This window comes from Primulina eburnea, chromosome 11 (genome assembly GCF_022965805.1).
Source record: "Primulina eburnea isolate SZY01 chromosome 11, ASM2296580v1, whole genome shotgun sequence".
NCBI lineage: Eukaryota > Viridiplantae > Streptophyta > Magnoliopsida > Lamiales > Gesneriaceae > Primulina > Primulina eburnea.
In genome coordinates, this window is record NC_133111.1 from 1,730,536 (window position 1) to 1,751,137 (window position 20,602).

A 20,602-nucleotide genomic window follows, 5' to 3' on the forward strand; every position below is an offset into this window, starting at 1 on the left:
AGCAATGTGTATAGCAGACTGATTGTCACAAAATATTGTTGTTGGGGCAGTAGTTGTCATGCCGAAGTCATGTAGAAGTTGTTTGAGCCAAATAACTTCACTGGTTGTACTGGCTAAAGCCCGGTACTCTGCTTCGGTTGAGGAACGTGAAATGGTGGCTTGCTTTTTAGCTTTCCAAGAAACTAGCGCATCACCGAGAAAAACGCAATAGCCGGTTACTGATTTTCTTGTGTCAACACATGAAGCCCAATCAGCGTCGGAAAATGCTCGTAATTGAAGAGATGATGATGCTGGAAAGAAAATGCCTTGACCAGGAGCTGCTTTGAGATACTGTAAGAGATGCTGAACAGCTTGTAAATGTGGTGTACGAGGCTTGGAGACAAATTGACTGAGTTTGTGTACTGCAAACACAATGTCAGGCCGTGATAATGTTAGATATAGTAGTCTTCCAATGAGACGACGATACTGCGAGATGTCTTCAAGAGGCTGACCATCACTAATGTTAAGGTTCGAGCGAGGTTCCATTGGTGTATGAAGTGGTTTGCTAGCCAAGAAGCCAGCATCCTCAAGAAGTTGCAGGGTGTAATGACGCTGGGAGAGGCAAATTCCTTGCTGTGTGCGGGCAATTTCCAGACCAAGAAAATACTTGAGCGATCCTAAGTCTTTGAGCTTGAAGTGGCTTTGAAGGAAAGACTTTAAAGATTGTATGACATGCTGCGATGGTCCAGCAATTATGATATCATCTACGTACACAAGTAAAGCGACAAAGGAAGCTCCTGACCCCTTTGTAAACAACGTGTTGTCCGAATGAGATTGGGAGAATCCATGTTGTAGTAAAGCTTGAGAGAATTTAGAGTACCACTGTCTAGAGGCTTGACGTAAACCATAGATTGACTTACGCAGCTTACAAACAAGTTTGGGGATCTCGGTGCCTTGGGGAACTCGTTTAGCATATCCAAGAGGCACATCCATGTACACCTCTTCCAAGAGGTCGCCATGAAGAAATGCATTATTGACATCTAGTTGGGCAAGATTCCAATGTTGGCTAGCAGCAAGTGCGAGGAGGACTTTGACAGTTGTTAACTTGGCCACTGGTGAAAATGTATCAAAAAAATCAACACCCTCCTGTTGGGTGTAACCTTTGGCAACAAGGCGGGCCTTGTGTCGGTCCACGGAGCCATTTGATGCATATTTTATCTTGTATACCCATCGACATCCTATAGAGTGCTTACCCGGAGGTAAAGGAACCAATGTCCATGTGTTGTTGACTTCCATAGCTTCGAGTTCAGCTGTCATAGCATCTCGCCATTGAGGTAACTTCACAGCTTGATGGTAGAATTGAGGCTCAAATTGTGAGGAAACATTGAGCACCAGATTTCTATATGAGTGAGATAAAATATCATAAGAGACATGATCACTTAGGGTATATGAACACTTGGAGATATCAGGTGCTCTTGAATGCAATAAATTGCAATGATAATCACGAAGGTATGATGGTGGATTTGTGACTCTTGAGGAGGTCCTAGTACTGATGGTTGTTTGAGGATCAGTAGACGAAGTATGCATCTGGTCAAACTGTGAAGGAGGAGCTGCTAAGTGAGTGGAGTCAATACATGAAGAACCACTCTCTGTATATGATGTGTCTAAAGGTTTCGGCAGGACTACAGTTGGAAAGGGGTCAACACTTGTGTTTGTTGTGCCCAAGTAGCAAGGGAAGGTGGACTCATGAAAGACAACATCCCTTGAAATGAAAACTTCTTGAGTCTGGATGTCCAACAACTTGTAGCCTTTGACGCCTGAGGGATAACCCAGAAATATGCAAGGGCGTGCTCGGGGCGAGAATTTATCACGATGGGCGGCTAATGTAGACGCAAAAGCAAGGCACCCAAAGCTACGAAGATCTTGATAGCTGAAATTCTTTTGATACAGAAGCTCATATGGAGCTTTGTTATGAGTCCGGGGTGAAGGCACCCGATTGATTAAAAATGTGGCAGCTAAAACACACTCTCCCCAGAATTTGGTAGGCACTCGTGATTGGAATAAAAGAGATCGAGCCACATTAAGAAGATGCTGGTGTTTCCTCTCAACAACTGAGTTTTGTTGAGGTGTTTGTACACATGAGAACTGATGCAGAATCCCCTTGTCATGGCAAAGTTCAGTTAATGCAAGTTCTTTCGCATTATCGGTGCGCAAAACTTTGATTTTCTTATGAAATTGATTTTCAATCATGTTGTAAAATCGGGTAACAACCTGTGGAGCATCTGACTTTTTGTGTAGCAGAAATATCCAGGTAAAGCGGGTGCAATCATCCACCAATGTCAAGAAGTAACGATGATCATTATATGTGGGAATATGGTGTGGTCCCCAAACATCACAATGTACAAGATCAAATGAATGTGAAGACATATGTTGATTAGAAACGAATGACAAACGTCGTTGTTTAGCTAATGGACAAATGTAACAAGATTTACATTGATCAATTTTCGATGAGCTGTATCCTAAATGTTCTTTCAGTAAGTCCATTACTTGAACAGAGGGATGACCAAGGCGCATGTGCCAAGTATTCACTGATATTTGATTTACAGCAGCAGCTTGAGCGTCATTCCAATTCTCAATAACATATAACCCTTCAATTTTTCTACCCTTGCCAATCATCCTCTTTGTCAGGGATTCCTGGATAATGAATGAATCATGACAGAATTGTATCATAGACTTGTTGTCATCTAGAAGAGAACTCACTGATAATAAGTTGAATTTGAATTCTGGAACAAATAGTACTTCTTTAAGTGTCAAGTAGCTATTTATCTGCACATCACCACAATATCTAACCCTGATTTGAACATGGTTTGGCAGTGTGACCACTGAATTATGTACTGGTTTATGTGTTTGAAACAGAGAGAAATTCGAGCATATGTGTCTGGACGCTCCAGAATCAACAACCCAACTGACAGGAGAGCATAATTTGCTGGAATCAGATATGGAGAGACAAATACCTGTAGCGTGGGCATTGGCTTGATTATGTGGAGGTTCCATTGTTGATAGGTGTTGAGCAAACAACGTCATCAGCTGCTCAACCTGGGATTTGTCAAATTTCTGAAGTACAGTCTGTGAAGGATTAACATCAGAATTTAATGACATATGATTTTCAGATAGTTGATTAGCAACTGCAGGTGAAGGTTTGCTAATAAACTTCCCTTTGAGTTTGTATCCCGGAGGATATCCATGGATCTTGTAGCAGGTATCAATCGTATGACCATGGAAATTACATTTGGTACAGAAAGGCCTTTCTCGCTGTGAATTCGTGTATCCTCTGTTGTTAGTATGCCTATGTTGTTGTTCCTCTTTGACTGCAAATGCCATACTCCCTACAGAAGTATTGCCAACAGATTGATAACCAATGGCCCTTTGACGTTCTTCTTGCACAATCAAAGCGAAAACCCGATTGATAGGGGGAAGGGGATCTATCAGTAATATTTGACTCCTGATTTGAGCCAAGGAATCATTGAGACCCATAAGAAAAGCCATTGTATAATCCGTCTGAAAATACTCTTCGATTTTCTTTATCCCTTGACAGTTGCATTGGCCGCAATGACACATGGGACGAAAGTTTGTTAATTCTTCCCATAGAGCTTTAAGCTTGGTGAAGTAAACACTGACCGGATCTTGTTCTTGACGCAGGTTAACCAGCTCACGTCGCAATTGAAAAACTCTTGGCCCATTGCTCTGTTGAAATCGCTCTTGGAGATCTTGCCATATTGCCGCGGCTGAATCAGCGAAAATAATGCTGGCTGAAATCTCTTTCGAAACCGAATTCAAGATCCAAGATATAACAATATTGTTGTTGCGTGTCCAGTAATTAAGAAGAATCAACTCATTGGCTGCTGGTTTAGTGATCGATCCATCAACGAAACCCAATTTGTTTTGACAGAAAGTGCTATCTTCATCGATCGACTCCAAGAGATGTAATTCTCTCCTGTAAGTGCTTGAGATACTAACATGAGCCCCGGATTGTCTGCGTGATGCAGAAAGTAAGGGCTCAATGGGTCTTCAATGGCGGAATGACCACTGGAGGAAGAACCAGGCGGATTTGCTGGAGCCATGGACGGTTTGTTCCAAATTGAAAAAGAGAGGAACGAAAAAAAATTACCGAAAGAAATGTTCACGATTCCGGAATGAGTTCACAATTCAGAACTCCGATGTACAAAGAATTCTGATCGTCGTTGCGGAATGAATGTTTTGCTCTGATACCATATTAAGATTGGAACTTGGACCTAACTCAACCTCAAAAGCTAGCTCAAGGGGGGAGGATTGTCCAAGCCAATATATGCCACTCAAAGGTTATTTATCTAACCGATGTGGGACATTTAACACACCCCTCTCACGCCCAGGAATGAACATCTGGAGCGTGGAATTTACAAATGACCCAATTATGGGCAGAACGGGTGGCCTAATTATAGGCAGTCCAACACATAACGGTGAAACCCGGGCTCTGATACCATATTGCGGAAGAAGATTGAGAACTCAAGCCTGAAGCCTTTTTCCATTGAACCGTGAAAACACTTATGAATTACAACTTGCGCTAAGTAAAATGTATCTGATTTTCTTATATACAATTAGCTATTCAACTATATTCTAACTACTTCTAACTTCTAACTGATTTAAGTGTCTAATATTATGATCCATTAAATGTCATAAATTAATAGTTATTTAAAATTACAATAATGACTGAGGGAACTAAATAAACTATTATTATATTGTTGTTTGTTTGTCTTAAAATTTAATATTGCTGATTGTTTATGCGGTGAAAATTATTTGATACAACGACTGTTATTTAATTTTTAAAAACAACTCTATATTCAAAATCGAACGTTTTTTGTTTTACCAAATTTTTTAGATAATTGTAACGATATAATTTGAATATTTTAAATCACATAATAGTATGTTCGATCGATATCCTAGAAGAGTGAATTATTGCATAATGAAAATATTAACTTATTTTTATATAAAAAAAAGTATGAATCTTAGTTTTTATATTAATTCAAGAAATATGGTATATACAATAGTAAAAACACAATGATTTTTAAGTTTTTAAATTTTTGTTCTCTTAATCGAAAAAAAATATTTAAAATATTAAATTATTAATTTATCAATTAATTAATAGAAATTATTTAATTTTTTGCATAATTATAAATATTTCTATTTTTACTTTCGTGTCATTCGTTTCTTCTTTATTCGACGACAGTGATGGACTGGTTTGGGCTTTTGGAGGGACAGCACAATAATTTCAGTGGATCTTCCTGACCCAATTTCAAAAACGCCCATCAAGAATATTTTAGTCGGTCTGGCCTATATATTAATAACCCAAATTATTTAGAAAAGCTAATATATTTTTATTTACAATGATAAAAAAATATATTATTTTTATGTGAGTTAGTGATTAATAACCCGTCCTAACCTTTTTTATGCATGAAGTTAGTGTCTCACACATGCGACGCATACATTGTTATTTTATGCCATTAATTATTAAAATTAGTAAAGTATGGGTGTCTGAATAATCACTAAAAGTTATTTTTATTATGTAATGAACATATTTAAATTTTAATATTACTATAAATATTTATTATATAAAAAATATTTATACCATTTGAGATAACACTCTGATAAGAACAATCTTCTATCGTCAAATTGACTTTTTATATCAATGCATTCGATATATTGGCTTAATGAAACTATTATTATAAAAAAAATATAGAAAATCACATTATTTTGTTTATACAAAATTCAAATAAAAATCAAAAAAATTATCGTCACTCATTAAAAGAATAAGTTTTTTATAAAAATTTTAATTATTTTTTAGAACATGTTAAAAATTATTTATATAAAGTTATGATTAAGATACATAATACAATAATAATAATAATAACAACAACATCAATTTACGAACATTAAATATAAAAAAAAAATCCACGATGACACTGTTAACTAAAAAGTTAAAAATCGTAATATTATGTACCAAAAATTTATACTTTATTAATATGTTAGAAGATAGTGAGAATTTAATGTATAAAGTAACACATAATTCAAAATTATTATCGAAATGAAATGAAATCATAATGCTGATATTTAAATGTAATATATATTTTCAAGAAACATTCAAATTTGAATATAAAAAAAATTGGAAGAATTCAAATTTTTACAGCAGGAATGGGTTTGACCCAGGCTGTTCAACTCGATCGAGACGATATTTCCTTACCATTAACTATCCACTAATCAAGGTCATTTTTACAATTTAAATCGGAAAAATCCCAATAAGCCAAAGCACAAAGTTCAACCATAGTTGTCTCAAATCGATACAAATGTTAACCACTTGTACATTTAGATATTAGAAACTGGATTGAGAATATCATGCGTCTGACAACGTTAGCAAGATTCTGGTGGGCAGCAAGGCCGATGTGGATGAAAACGAAAGGGTCCGTCCCCCTCTTTAATTTTTATATTATAAAAGCACACATACAGGTTGCAAATGTTGCAATTAAATGCTGAAATTAAGATTATTAATTCAAAAAAAAAAGTGAAAACAGAGTGCCAAAACAAGCATGAACGTGGAGGAGATTTTCTTCTCAATAGCCCGGGATATAAAAAGCAAAGGCTTGCTGCTGAACCAAACTCAGATTCCGAAACGTCTGAGGTATATTGATAATTGTTTAATTTGCATGCTTTGAATATATTTTTTCTGCGCAGTCCGGAGACTCTCCCGTGTCTTTATTCCAATTACTGCTGCCGAAGGACTTTATGATCACGCGACCGGATCCTGCCAAAGCCGGGGAAAAATCAGCTTGCTACGTTACTTGATAAAACGTCATATTTTGTCTGTGTTTGTGAACCAATCCATTTGCAACTTCGGGATGTTCTTCATTTCATGATTCCTAGTGACTTATTCCGATGAACTTCCCAAGGATAATGTAATTTTTGAAGTCATTTTGTTTGTGCTAAGAAGAGAGAATAGACAGGCCTGTGGTCTGAAAATCTCGATTCACCCCTTACATAGCACACTTGTTTCAGCCCTTCGCCTTTCCACAAAATCCTGTCGCACCTATTAATGCAATGATAAAATTAACGATAATCAATTTGTAAGTTGCAAAATCCTGAATGATGAAAACATGCTTTAAAATTTGATCATTTTAATAATCCGACCCGATCGAGACAGTATAACAGTCTTACCAGGCAGGAGTCCAACGTTTGCGCTTAGGGGACGAGGTTTGCACAACGTAGTGGTCGGAGTTGGCGAGGTATTTGTAAGTTGGAGCAAAATATATTTTCCCTTCTTTCCATCCATCGAATACTCGACCAGATTTTTGTTCCATCTTCAACTGCATTTCATATAAAATATTCACTTCAAATTAATCTATTTAAAATGAACTTTTTTTGTGAATTTGACTTTAAAAAAATGGACAAAAAACAAAACAAGGGTACGTTGATGATACCTGATCTTTCTCAAGCAGTGCTTGCCATTCTTTCCTTCGCAGTAACTCGTATGTATCCTCACTGATTGATGCAAGACGATAGTTCAAGTCCCCTAGCCAAATTATATTGCTACATCAACATCAAAGAGGTAAATTCAATTACGTGAATTTGTCCAAATTAAATCTTTTTAATTTATGTATGTATATATATATATATATATATATATATATATATATATATATATATATATATATAGATATATATATATGGCTGGTAATATAAATTCATAAACACGGAATCCATTCCTTTTTGCGAGAAGTAGAAAGATGATTATCTCGTTTGTTAATTCTGGAACTGAGTGTTGGGCCCAACTAATTTATAATTAAGTTATAAATTGAACTACTAATTAGTGAATTAATGATAAATGAGAATAACAAGTAATTGAAGAGGTAAACAGAAAATTTCTAGCTTTAGTTAGGAATTGTCTATGGAAGATTAATCCATATCTAATGATTATATTAATAGACTACTCAATTTTGTAGGGTAAGATATTCCATAATGAAGAAGAATGCAATTCCATATTTTTAGTAGAGTAATTATGAAGTTAATAAATTGGGTAAATTAACTAAAGAGTTTAATTAATTATCTAATTTATTAGAGCTTCTAATTATGGGTCTATGGTCCACGATACGTCTTTCCAAATTAATGACGAGCTAGAAATGCAATTTAGAAAGAGTTGGTCTCTTGTGAGACGATATCACGAAACTTTATCTGTGAGACGGACAACCCTACCAATATTCAAAATAAAAATTAATATTCTTAGCATAAGAAATAATATTTTTTCATTTATGACCCAAATAAGAGATCTGTCTCACAAAATACGACCGTAAGACCGTCTCACACAAGTTTTTGCCTTTAAGAAATCATATGTGAATATGGAAAAATCGTTTCCATAACTTCAAATGCTTGGAGATAAATATAATTATTTATTATATTAATTATATTAAATTATAATTATGAGATTATTATAAATTTGGATTAGTATGGTAATATTCAAAAGTTGTTTATAATATTTTTAACTTAATGTGAATAAAATTTAAATATTATTTAATATCTAAAAATAAGTTAGAATGAGATTCTATTTTATTTTGATAAGATCCTAGAAATCTTATGACTTTTAAAAGGAGATTTAAAATATTTAAGATAATACAATTCAAACCAACTTCAAATATTTTGGCCCTATCCTAAATAAAGTGACCGATTTTTCTAGAGACTATATAAAAAATCCAAATATATATATATATATATATATATATATATATATATATATATATATATATATATATATATATAATTCGAAAAGAAACATTAATACTCACTCGTGACCCAAAATGGTGGAAGGTGAATCGGAGAAATTGGTGGAGTCTAATATTTTCGAAACATCCAAATTTCTTCTCATAGCATCACTTTCTTTCTCTCCAGATGCCAAGTGAGTGCACACGAAGCAAAATGTAGTCCCATGCAAACTCATGCTAATCGAAACGGATCCCTGCATTCATTTCGGGGGAAGAAAGAATCAACCAATAAATACAATAAAATTTTAAAAAGAAGTGAATTTTTCCAAAAATTCCCTTGCATGTATTTTTTTTTTATATTTTCATTATTTCGTGACAATTTATAATTTACCTTATTCCCAAGGCATCCCAAAATGCCTCTTCCAACGCATGAAATCCTTAATCCGCTAATATACTCACACAAATCTTCATCAACAAAAACGCACAAAAAGATCCCAACCATCTGTTTGCTCGCAGCCAAACAGTACTTACGGTCTACTGTACCCGGACTAGGTGGACCATCTTCACTGGAACAAGAATTGGAATCCTTGCCTTCAGACGAAAATTCTTCTTCTGATGACATTAGATCAGATAAGCTGTTTCTGGGTTTTTCGTATAGCTCTTCTTCCGGCTCGGGCGTGGTGTTTAGAGCCTGGAGGATCAGGGAAAGCCACTTTGCAGCCGGACCACAATCTTGGGGCCCGAGCACGTTGCCTGCGTTCAGTGGTACTATTTCTTGGAACCTGACAAGTTTTTAACTAAGTTGAAAACTAAAGATAAGGGATGGAAGATATAATAAATTAGAGATCTTTGGAAAAATTGCAAATTGTGTGGGACTTACCCGAGCACGTATATGTCAGCCGGTGTATTAGTCTCATGTAACCAATCGCTTAAATTCAGGCCATCGTGAGGCGATTTGCCTCCTACATTCCACGTTCCCACCACGATACTATAAATTAAAAAGACACAATTCTATTAATTTCAATTAACTTCGAATGCAATCGAAGAGACGAAATGTAAAAAAAAAATCATTATATCCATTGACCATTTGGTTCAAAATTCGAACAAAAAATGCTCCCGACCGGTCTTACATCAAATTGCGTGTAACCGGTCTTACATCACCTGAGGTTGACTTTATTGGTGACAAATGTCGGGAGTTGTTTGAATCCTGGCCGTCCAATTGCGCCATTTGCTTCCATCTGCCACTCTTCTAGACAATACCATATAATTAGATTAATTAAGGCCATCTAGGGTTTATTTTAGGTGAAAATTAAGATAAATAATGCATATCATCACTGGCCACAATCTAAAAAATGATTTCCATGTGAATTAATCGTTTTTTCTATAAATAAAATTAGTGAAAATAGCCAGGATTCTTCCATGCCCATGGCACAACCAAAAAATTATAGGAAAAATTTAGTGTGTATGAGATTTCACATTGATAATAATTTACCGGGCACGACAGCGTCGGAGCAACTTTTCCTTCTCCCTTCGCCTCTTTGATGAACTGGTTCAGTACGCATATATCAATATTTAACGCCAATGAATCAGTTTATTATGTATCACATGCACAAATCAAAGAAATTAAAAGGGCAAGCAAGATTGATTAAGTTTTGAACTTGAAAACACAAAAGTAATGAAAAATAAGTTTAACCTTTTGTTTTGCAAAGATCTGAATGAAATTCATTCGTGCCATTCTTTATATTAAACCATTTTCGAACCACCATCTTTGGGAATAAGCACTGCAACAAACATCGTAGTATAAATATTATGAATAAATGAAGTCAAATCCTGCTATATTATATAAATATTCAGATGAGAATATCGATATTTTTTATTATTTCCCTTGATTTAAATATTCAGACAAGAAGCAGAAAACAGTACCTATAGATAGAGATATCAACGGCAAATGTAATCAAACACAAGCAGAAAAACACAGAGCAGTAGATTAATGAAACAGTTGACAGCAAAGTTAGAAAATGTTTAGAACAATATATTTTGCTTGTTATTTCTTTTCAAGAATTTTATTGTGCAGACGAAATATAAGTGTTTGGGCTAAAAATAATTTAATTACAAGCCCAAGTTAATTCTGAAGCCCAATTAAATAAGCCCATAACAGACTAATTCTTAATCGATTCAAAACTGATCACTGAGCGCGGAAGAGAAAAAGAACGTGGGAGGATAGGTAGAAATCGTGGCATTAATGGAGCAGATAGTGGAGATCATGGGGGAGTGGAGAAAGAGGACACAGCGGCTAGGAAGAAAAAGGAGATCGGCAACACAACACAACACAACTCAACTCTACAGACAAATCTGCAAAAGCTCGGCTAACACAACGAGAGGGACACACAACACAACTCAACTCTACAGACAAATCTGCAAAAGCTCTCTGCTAAAATTCCAATATTCAAGCAATAGTTTTTCAAGCTTTCCAGCAAATTTCTAGCAATTTACGTCTTCTCGTTTTAGATTTCATCAACTCGATTTGTTATATTTTTATGTCTTGTAAATTCCTACGGTTTATTGAAAATATAAACAATGTCAGGGGTTTATTCTTCAAATTCCAATAGTTTTCTTCATTTTGGCGTTATAGTTGTTTTAGGAGATTAGAACCGACGGTCAAATTTAGAATTCACTTTCGTTTGTTTTAGAAGTTAGATTTTTATCATTTTCACACAAATCGGTGCACTTTCGCACCTGGCACGCCCGCAACACCAAATATTGTGCAAACATATTTTTGGCACGCCCGGTGGGACCATCACTATGCCGCCAAGAAGAAAGGAAAACGTGAATCAGGAGGGTGGGGAGTCTCTGGCGAATCAAGAGGGAACTCAAGCGCCTCAGCCAGAACAACACGTTGTTGAACCACAGGTTGAAGAAATGGATCTACAGATTTCTACTACTAATGACCAAGTCTCAAACAGGGTGATTGGAGAACTGACTGATACAAAGATTGAGGAAATCTCACTGGCATTATCTAAGGCGATGGCTGACTGTTTGAAATCCATTTTGTGTAAGCCGAGTAAGTCCCTTCGAGGAGAGCAAAATACTACTGGCAAAGAGGCTGACCAAGGAAGCAAACAAGTCCAGGGAAGTAATCAATTCACTGAACTCGACCAGGGAGTGGGACATTCAAAGGCTGGCGATGCTCGCCGCCCAGAGTTCGCACCCCCAAACCAACAGGAAGAAAGGTACACGCCTTCACATAACAGGGAGGAAACTTTAGGTGGAAGAGTTCGGCCATATCCACGTACAGATGGAGTGGGGAGTTCGAAACAACCTGTTAACCAAGTCCATGCGATTACTAATCCTTTGTATCAACCAAGAATGGATGATGATATACCACACTTGGGTTATCAGGGAGTTGATGGAAGTTTTCAAGGATGGAATGCTGGTTACAGTACAGGGGCTCAGACTCGGGGGGCAAACTATTATCACCATCTGCTCCCCAACAGAAATGCAGCAGTGATCGATCATGATGTGGTGAGAGAAACTGTTCAAGAGCTATATGGGCCGGCCTTGAGACAAATTGGCCGCCCAAAATTTCTCAAGCCATACCCCGACTACGTAGATGTCAACAATCCATTTCCCAAAGGTTACAAGGTACCAGATTTCAGCCTATTTTCTGGAGAAAATAGTCAATCTAGCCTTGAACACATTGCAAGGTTCACTATAAGGTGTGGGGAGCTGGAAAACTTGGAAAACTTTACTAATTTGAAGCTGAGATTGTTCCCAAATACCCTTACTGGCACAGCATTTTCTTGGTATGCCACACTTCCCCGAAACTCAATCTTAAGTTGGCGAGATATGGAGAAGAAATTCCATACTCAGTTTTACCGAACTGAGCATGAGGTGTGCATCGCTGATTTGTCAAGGATGTCTCAGAAGAAAGAAGAAACAATTGATATGTTCATTGATAGGTTTAAGAAAACAAAGAACATGTGCAAGGTGTTTCTGCCAGAGACTGAGTTTGTCAAAATAGCCCAAAAGGGGCTAGACTTTGAGCTCCAGAAGAAGTTTCAAGGTATGGAATTCAGAGATTTTTTTGAACTTGCAGCAAAGGTTGGGGAGTACGAGGAACTATTGACAGAGGAGTCGGCTAAGAAGAAAACAACAGTGAGCTCTTATTACCAAGAGGTAGAAGAGATTTCCCTGGCCGAGATTCGATCGAACGGCTCGTGCATAGTCCCTTTACTCAAGAGAAAATCCACAGAGTCAGATAGGAAGAGCACCACCCAACCTCCTAAGGACATGCAGTACACATTTGATGTTTCCAAGACAGACGACATATTTGATTTTCTGGTTAAAGAAAAATTCATCACTTTTCCACCCGATCATCAAATGCCTGCTAAAGACGATTTGAAAAGTCAAGAATACTGTAAGTATCATGACTCATATAATCATTCCACTAAATTGTGTTGGGCTTTCAAAAATATTTTGCAGGACAGAATTAACCATGGAATCTTGAAGTTCCCTAACAAACATGATTCCATGGCAGTGGATGATGATTCTTTTCTCCCAGTAGCTTCTGTTCATGTGAATGTGACAGATTTGAAGAATCTTCTCAAGGAGAAAAGAAGCCGATCCTTTGCAGTGAAAGACCTAATAATTAAGAAATGTTGGATCCCAAAGGGTCAACTGTTTGAAGCTAATGGAAGGAATAATACTGATCGAGTAAGAACAGTTCAACATCATTTCCCTAGAAATATTGGTGAATCCGCGGCCTATCGGCCGAGGAACCAACATTTCTTCGAGAGACCAGTGCATGAGAATCAAGGGTTCAGAGGGGAGTCATCTTGCAATCAATACCAAAGATACTCGAACAAGAGAGATACATATGGAGTAGAGCCGCGACAGATGGAAATCAACAAAAAGTCAGCTGACCAAGATAGAGAGTGGCGTGTGGATGAAATATCAAAAGGAAAAATGATTGAGAGCAGGAGAGAAAGGCCCAGATACGTCCTTCCAGCTAGAGGGGAGTTCAGTGAGTCTTGGAGGATGGCCCAACACAAAACGTTCCCTAGGCCACCGACTAGGACTCAAAAGAGACGGCTATTGAGAGAAAGAGCTATTGCAAGGAGAGAAGAGTCAGCTAAATTGAGAAAAAAACCCACAATTGATAGTCCAGTCATCAGAGATCAGGTGGGGAGTAAATCCAAGTTTGGAAGATCGGCTACTGAGGATAAGTTAGTAGACGCTGATGACGATCTGTTAAGTGAGGAGGACGATCAAAGAGAAAAAACAATCAATTTTTACGTTGGAGAGTTTCACATCACTGTGGATTGTGCCACAGGAGTAGTGATACTACCTCAGAGATTTAAGATGATGGAAGAAGAGGATGGGGAGTTGATGTCCCAAGAATCAGTGCAAAAGAAAGAACATGCAAATAAACTCCCTGAAGGGAGTTCAAGAGTGATTATCAAGCAGGGCCACCCAAATAAGCCCCAACAGGTGATACTTGAGAAACCTACACCGGCCATGACCAAGCACATCAGGCCATTGTACATCAAGGCCCATGTCAATGGGAAACCAGTGTCTAGGGTCTTGATTGACAATGGCTCAGCTGTGAATGTTCTTCCGGTAAGAATGTTGAAAAGTCTCGGCAAAAATGAAGAAGACTTGATTCCTTCGGAAGTTTCGGTTGCTGCATTTACAGGGGAAACTACCAAAACCATTGGGGTATTCCCCGCTGATGTTACTGTGGGGAGTATGTCATCTTTATGTGCATTTTTCGTGGTAAACTCCTCCGCCAACTTCCAAGCGTTGTTAGGCAGAGATTGGATCCATGCAAACCAGTGCATACCATCCTCAATGCACCAGCTTTTGTTATTTTGGAAAGGGGATGACGTGGAGGTCGTAGAAGCGGATGGACAACCCTTTCAAACAAGTGCAAGTGCAGTGGAGGTCAGATATTACAATGGGGATTTTGGGCCTATCAAAATTCGTAGCAACAGCAAGAAAGAAAATCCGTTGTACATGCAAACACCAACTCCAAGCTCGGTGTTGGAAAGAATCCTCAAACCTACTGTTCTCGTGCCGTCTAGGCCGATAATTCAGCCGCTGATTGAGGAGATTGATGGTTGATTTGAAACAGAAAGAAAGAGAGGTAGCTGCAACCTCTATATGGAAGGCGCATGTGCAGCAAGTACTGGACAAAGTAGTGGGAGAGGAAGCATGGGACACCTATGGAACCGAGGTTGTCCACGAAGAGGAATACGAGGAGGATGAACTCCAAGTTGATGAATTGTTGATGGCGCCATCTCAAATGGAAGATGGCCAACACGAAGTGCAAGACCCGTTGGAAGAGATCAACTTAAGAGAATTTGATGATCCTAATATGGTATATGTGAGCACATTGCTGGAAGAAGGAATTAAGCAAGATTTGATCAGCTTGTTAAGGGAGTGAGTAAAGAGAACAGAAAGGCTAATATCCAGCGGGGAGTTGGCATTTGAGGCCACTTTGGCATTGTTTCGAATAATTAAAATCCGAGTTCTTAGTAGCTTTCATTCTGGTTGGAAGGAAATTACATGGGATGAGATTTCATACCACCAAAACATGGCTGGAAAGAGTTCCGGAGAATGAGGAGTTAAAGCTCACCAAACGAGGCAACAACGATGAATGAAGAAATAAAAGAGCAGAATGAGAACACTGTGCAAACAACAGAAGAGTATGGAAGTTTTGCTTTAATATAAGAGTAGGCTTACTGGCCACTTTTGTATACGTGTAGTTCGTTATTTCGAGACGTCATATGATGTGAGCCTCGGGGCCACTGATGTAAATATCCATTGTTTATGATTCAATAAAGAAACTGATAAAATGAAATCGTCCAGCAGACCATTTTCATCATTTTGGAGGTATCTTGTTTCATTAGGGAGTCAGGTAAGGAAATAAAAGCAAACAGAGAGGCTGATATTAAGCAGGGAGTTGACCTTTGGAGCTACTTTGGTATGCCTATGTTCTTTATTACTTACATATTGTGAAATATGGATAACAAAGTGGACTCTATAGCCACTTTCAGGGCCACAGTAGCTTTCGTGCTACTTGAAAGGAAGTTAAGTATGTGGGGAGTTGGCCTTATGGCCACTTTTACGTAAATTTGATTGATGTTTTTATTATTCTTATGTTACGAGGAATCATTGATAAGGTAGGCTATACAGCCACCGTATAAATGATTGATTGCATGTGCAATGACAGGCTCGTGAAGTAGGCCTTTAGGCCACTTAGAATATGGCAAGAAAGACCACACTGAGCGGGTAGTTGAGCTCACCGAGCGGAACAACGAATAATAAAGGAAGAACATAAAAGAACAAGGGCGCTATGCGAGCCACAAGAGGACCCAGAAGCGGACTTTGGTATGAAAATAGGCTAACTAGCCATTTTTGTATGTGTTTAGTTCTCTATTGTAAGACTTGATTTGAAGTAGGCCTTAGGGCCACCAATGAAAATATCTGTTGGTTATGATCAAATGAAGTTGGCCAGTAGGCCACTTTTATCATATTGGATTCATTTTGTTTCGATAGGGAACCAGGGGAGGAAATAATTGCGAGCGGGGAGTTTTAAGCCAACATATGGTTTTGATTGAAAATATTGAAGTGAAGTGGGTTAAGTGGATTAAAAACGAATAGAAAACCCATTCCCAACATCCAATACACAACACCCCGTACAAATCCACCTTCGTTCCACATCCGTCACCCAACAACCACAACACCAAACCAACAGTCAACAACTCAAAGGCGGAATCACCGCATGCAAGAACAGTAAATAAACGTGTATGCGGGAAAGGGGTCCAACTGAAGTGCAATGCATGCAAATGGCTGCTTGGGTATGGGGAATGTGACCCAAGTGATATGCAACACACAAAGAAAATATTAGAGTTACCTCTTGGCTACCAATTCATGGCCATATGCACGTTCATTGAACAAGAGAGTCAGTGATCTAGCGGGGAGTTATGCCAACACATGGCTTGAATCAGTTGTTTGTCGGTGGGGTACACAAAACCACCCAACTCCCCACAGGAACTCGATACTAGAAAAGAAACAAAGGCAGTGGCATGTAAACATCTACAAGGAGCCAACATGGAAATAACATAGAGTAACATGGCAGTGATCAATATTGTGGCAAACCAGTCGTCATTCCCTCAAATTTCTCCAGGAGAGTCAAAGTGCCTCAGGGTTAATAATGCAAAGCAGAAAGAAATAAAGAGTCTACTCCAATCAAGACAACAAGAAATTTCAAGGAAGAATAGCATCACATAGTACTCGAGAAAAATGGAGAAAGATTACCAATAGCTGTAGAAGAAGCAGAAACAACCGAAGGAAAATCTTGTAAGGTCGTGGTAGCCGCAAAACCATGGCTCGAGAAGATAGTAGTGTTCGCTCTTGCAGGGCGAGCAGATTCCGATAGAAGCTGTGGTGAACCGGGGAGCCATGACGGTTGGGGAGTCTGTCTAGCCGAGAATGAAAACAACAAAATTTTAATGTATTTCTCATTGGAGCAAATTCACAAACACCATGAAGGCACAATGGTGAAGAGGGGTTGTGGCCAGATTTTAAAATCTAGAAATTGAATGAAGAAAGTGAGGTGTGGGATTATGCAAGATGGAGTAGGAGAAACGCCGGCGAAGGAAATGCGAGCAAGCTCTAAGGGCAGCGATCTTCCAGCGGCAACGAGAGTAATCGGACAAAGGAGAGGCAGAGAGGTTGAAGAAAGTGGGATATGGAGTTTTGAATCTGGAGAATGAAGAAAGCGGAAATGAAGAAAACCAAGAGACAGTGGCTTGAAATCCAATTGTGAATGGGCTTGGGTTATTCAGCCCACTATCATAAGCCCAACTCACATACAGATAAAATCACGGGCCGCTACAAGTACAATTAAAATTGGGCTCATACACAAGCATTTTGGCCCAATGGGCCAATGCTTGCGGGGGGCAATTGTTTGGGCTAAAAATAATTTAATTACAAGCCCAAGTTAATTCTGAAGCCCAATTAAATAAGCCCATAACAGACTAATTCTTAATCGATTCAAAACTGATCACTGAGCGCGGAAGAGAAAAAGAACGTGGGAGGATAGGTAGAAATCGTGGCATTAATGGAGCAGATAGTGGAGATCATGGGGGAGTGGAGAAAGAGGACACAGCGGCTAGGAAGAAAAAGGAGATCGGCAACACAACACAACACAACTCAACTCTACAGACAAATCTGCAAAAGCTCGGCTAACACAACGAGAGGGACACACAACACAACTCAACTCTACAGACAAATCTGCAAAAGCTCTCTGCTAAAATTCCAATATTCAAGCAATAGTTTTTCAAGCTTTCCAGCAAATTTCTAGCAATTTACGTCTTCTCGTTTTAGATTTCATCAACTCGATTTGTTATATTTTTATGTCTTGTAAATTCCTACGGTTTATTGAAAATATAAACAATGTCAGGGGTTTATTCTTCAAATTCCAATAGTTTTCTTCATTTTGGCGTTATAGTTGTTTTAGGAGATTAGAACCGACGGTCAAATTTAGAATTCACTTTCGTTTGTTTTAGAAGTTAGATTTTTATCATTTTCACACAAATCGGTGCACTTTCGCACCTGGCACGCCCGCAACACCAAATATTGTGCAAACAATAAGATAATAAATCTCACTCATAATTTAATTGGAAATATATATTTTGGAGTGATCCATATCTGTTAATATAAGCTACGTTTATGGACATGAGAAAAATAATTCAACTTAATCTGCATAAGAATAGAAGTTGTCTTACATGAAAGAATATTGAATGGGCAAAGATGTCTCCTCTTGCGTGTTATATCTTATCAAGAATTTTCTTTTGCAGACGAAAAATAGGTAAAACTTATTCAGTTTAGCAGATTGAAGAGTGTGCCGTTTTATTGGCTGTTGATGAACAAGACAAGGAAGGGAACTCAAGCTTCCTCGGAAAAACAAAGACAGCACAGTTTACTCTTAATTTATAAATACATGGGAGGGGTATTAATGTCACTTTAGTTTGGAGAGGATATTTAAAAGGTCAACTTTAATGCAATTTATAAATTAATTTCGTGAATAAATTAATAATGTCAAAACTTGTGTGAGACGGTCTCACGGGTCGTATTTTAAGAGACAGATATCTTATTGGGTCATCCATGAAAAAGTATTACTTATTAATACTTTATTGACATGTCTCACAGATACAAGAGAGTTACTCATTAATAATTTATTGCCGTACCATTGCATCTAAAGATGAACGTTTTTTCTTAGACGTGAGACGGTAAGTGACAACCACAATCGACATGCATCTAATTTCATTTAAGTTATGGTGTAATCAATGTCAAAAATGAGAAGTCCAGATCAAACATGTTTTTGTTGACTAAATAGATACTACACAAGAAATTTTCATGACATAAATACTTGAACAAGTTTGGCTCTTTTAGCTCTTAACTTTTTTTTTCTCTAAAAAAAAAATTTATCTTTCAAATTAGGTCAAGTAATTCATATATTGAATAGATGTTTATTCGATATCTCATAAATGACAAAAACTTGTGTGAGACGGTCTCACGGATCGTATTTTGTGATACTGATCTGTTATTTGGGTCATCTATGAAAAATATTACTTTTTTGCTAAGAGTATTAAGTTTTATTGTGAATATCGGTAGAGTTGACATGTCTCACAAGAGACCTACTCCTCATAAATTATAAAAACCTGATGATTATCAATATTAATTGTTGTGATCATATCATAACAATTACTCATCTGTTTTCTTTTAATCCAACAAATAATGTTGGGAATTAGGTATCAGTGAGCCAATTCATCCCGTGACAACAGACACTTGTCAATGCAAGTAATACATTTTTATAATTTTTTAAACTAACAATGTTGACTGGCAAATACAAGTGATTTAAGCAAATCCTTCAGATTGTTAATTAATAATTCATACGTTTAGACAATAAAATTAACGTGGCAGAGTTCAAGGATAAAATATTTCCCCAATTGATTAAGCGACAGACAGGCCAAGTACCACTGGACAAGTGTTTTACAAATGCCAATAAGTATATATGTGTGTGTGTGTGTGAAACAAATGCCTATAAGTATATATGTGTGTGTGTGTGTGTGTAATTTGTAATTTTTAAAAAAACATGGTCCATTTCTCATAAGAAAAATGCAGTAAAAAGTTTTAATAAATTTCTACGGCGGTAAAAAATAGATAATACGATTTGAAACGAAAAGAAAATGGCAATTTTGTTTCTCCAAGATGCAATAATTGTATAATAATCAGATTTCTTGTTTGTGGACTTGAATAATCAATTGTGTTAGATTAGGTGTATCTTGGAAAATACATATTTTATGCATCAAAATCGTCACTTACATCCATCAATATATATACACAAAATATACAACTTGATTAAATAATTTAAACTTAATAAAAGTGTCTGATTGTTTGACGGGAGGACTGAGGTACAATGGTCGGCATATCATATTGGCCTAATAAATCATCAATGATTGATCATAATTTGGATAAGTATTGAGGGTTAGGCCATATTGGTCAACATTCGATGGAGGATACGCAACCCGCTGGCCTTGTTTCACTGGTTTGTAAAGATTTTCCGTATCGTGCCATGCCTAACATTAACTAAATGTAAAAAGCAAAGGTCGTTTAGATATCAGTAAATAAATGTCCGACACCTCATAAGGACTTCGCTCCAGCCAAAGTAGACTCTGCCCGCAGGGTAGATCTAACGGCTCGGAAAAATTTGAGCCATTTTTTTTTTTTTTTTATACATGATGGTGGGCCCGGATCACTCATGAGGAGTGATC

General features: G+C 37.4%; 2 protein-coding genes across 3 annotated transcripts; one reads left to right on the forward strand and one right to left on the reverse strand.

The window, feature by feature from the left end:
* Positions 1–6,623: 6,623 nt before the first annotated feature.
* LOC140805927 (type I inositol polyphosphate 5-phosphatase 8-like) lies at positions 6,624–18,743 on the reverse strand. Of its 2 annotated transcripts, none has more exons than XM_073162297.1 (10): positions 18,554–18,743; positions 10,453–10,540; positions 10,252–10,305; positions 9,921–10,005; positions 9,640–9,747; positions 9,151–9,541; positions 8,844–9,013; positions 7,485–7,593; positions 7,222–7,370; positions 6,624–7,093 (listed from the first exon to the last, which is right to left on the reverse strand). In XM_073162297.1, exons 2-10 carry the CDS (start codon positions 10,523–10,525, stop codon positions 6,976–6,978), a joined length of 1,257 nt encoding a protein of 418 aa, XP_073018398.1. In that variant the 5' UTR covers positions 10,526–10,540; positions 18,554–18,743; the 3' UTR covers positions 6,624–6,975. The 2 variants fall into 2 exon arrangements, with proteins under 2 accessions (XP_073018398.1, XP_073018397.1); XM_073162296.1 differs by having other exon boundaries at positions 9,921–10,008.
* LOC140804484 (uncharacterized) lies at positions 10,845–15,204 on the forward strand. Its single transcript, XM_073160524.1, has 3 exons — positions 10,845–13,100; positions 13,242–14,798; positions 14,893–15,204. The coding sequence occupies exons 1-3, from the start codon at positions 11,562–11,564 to the stop codon at positions 15,202–15,204; spliced, it is 3,408 nt and encodes a 1,135-aa protein (XP_073016625.1). The 5' UTR covers positions 10,845–11,561.
* Positions 18,744–20,602: the final 1,859 nt, after the last annotated feature.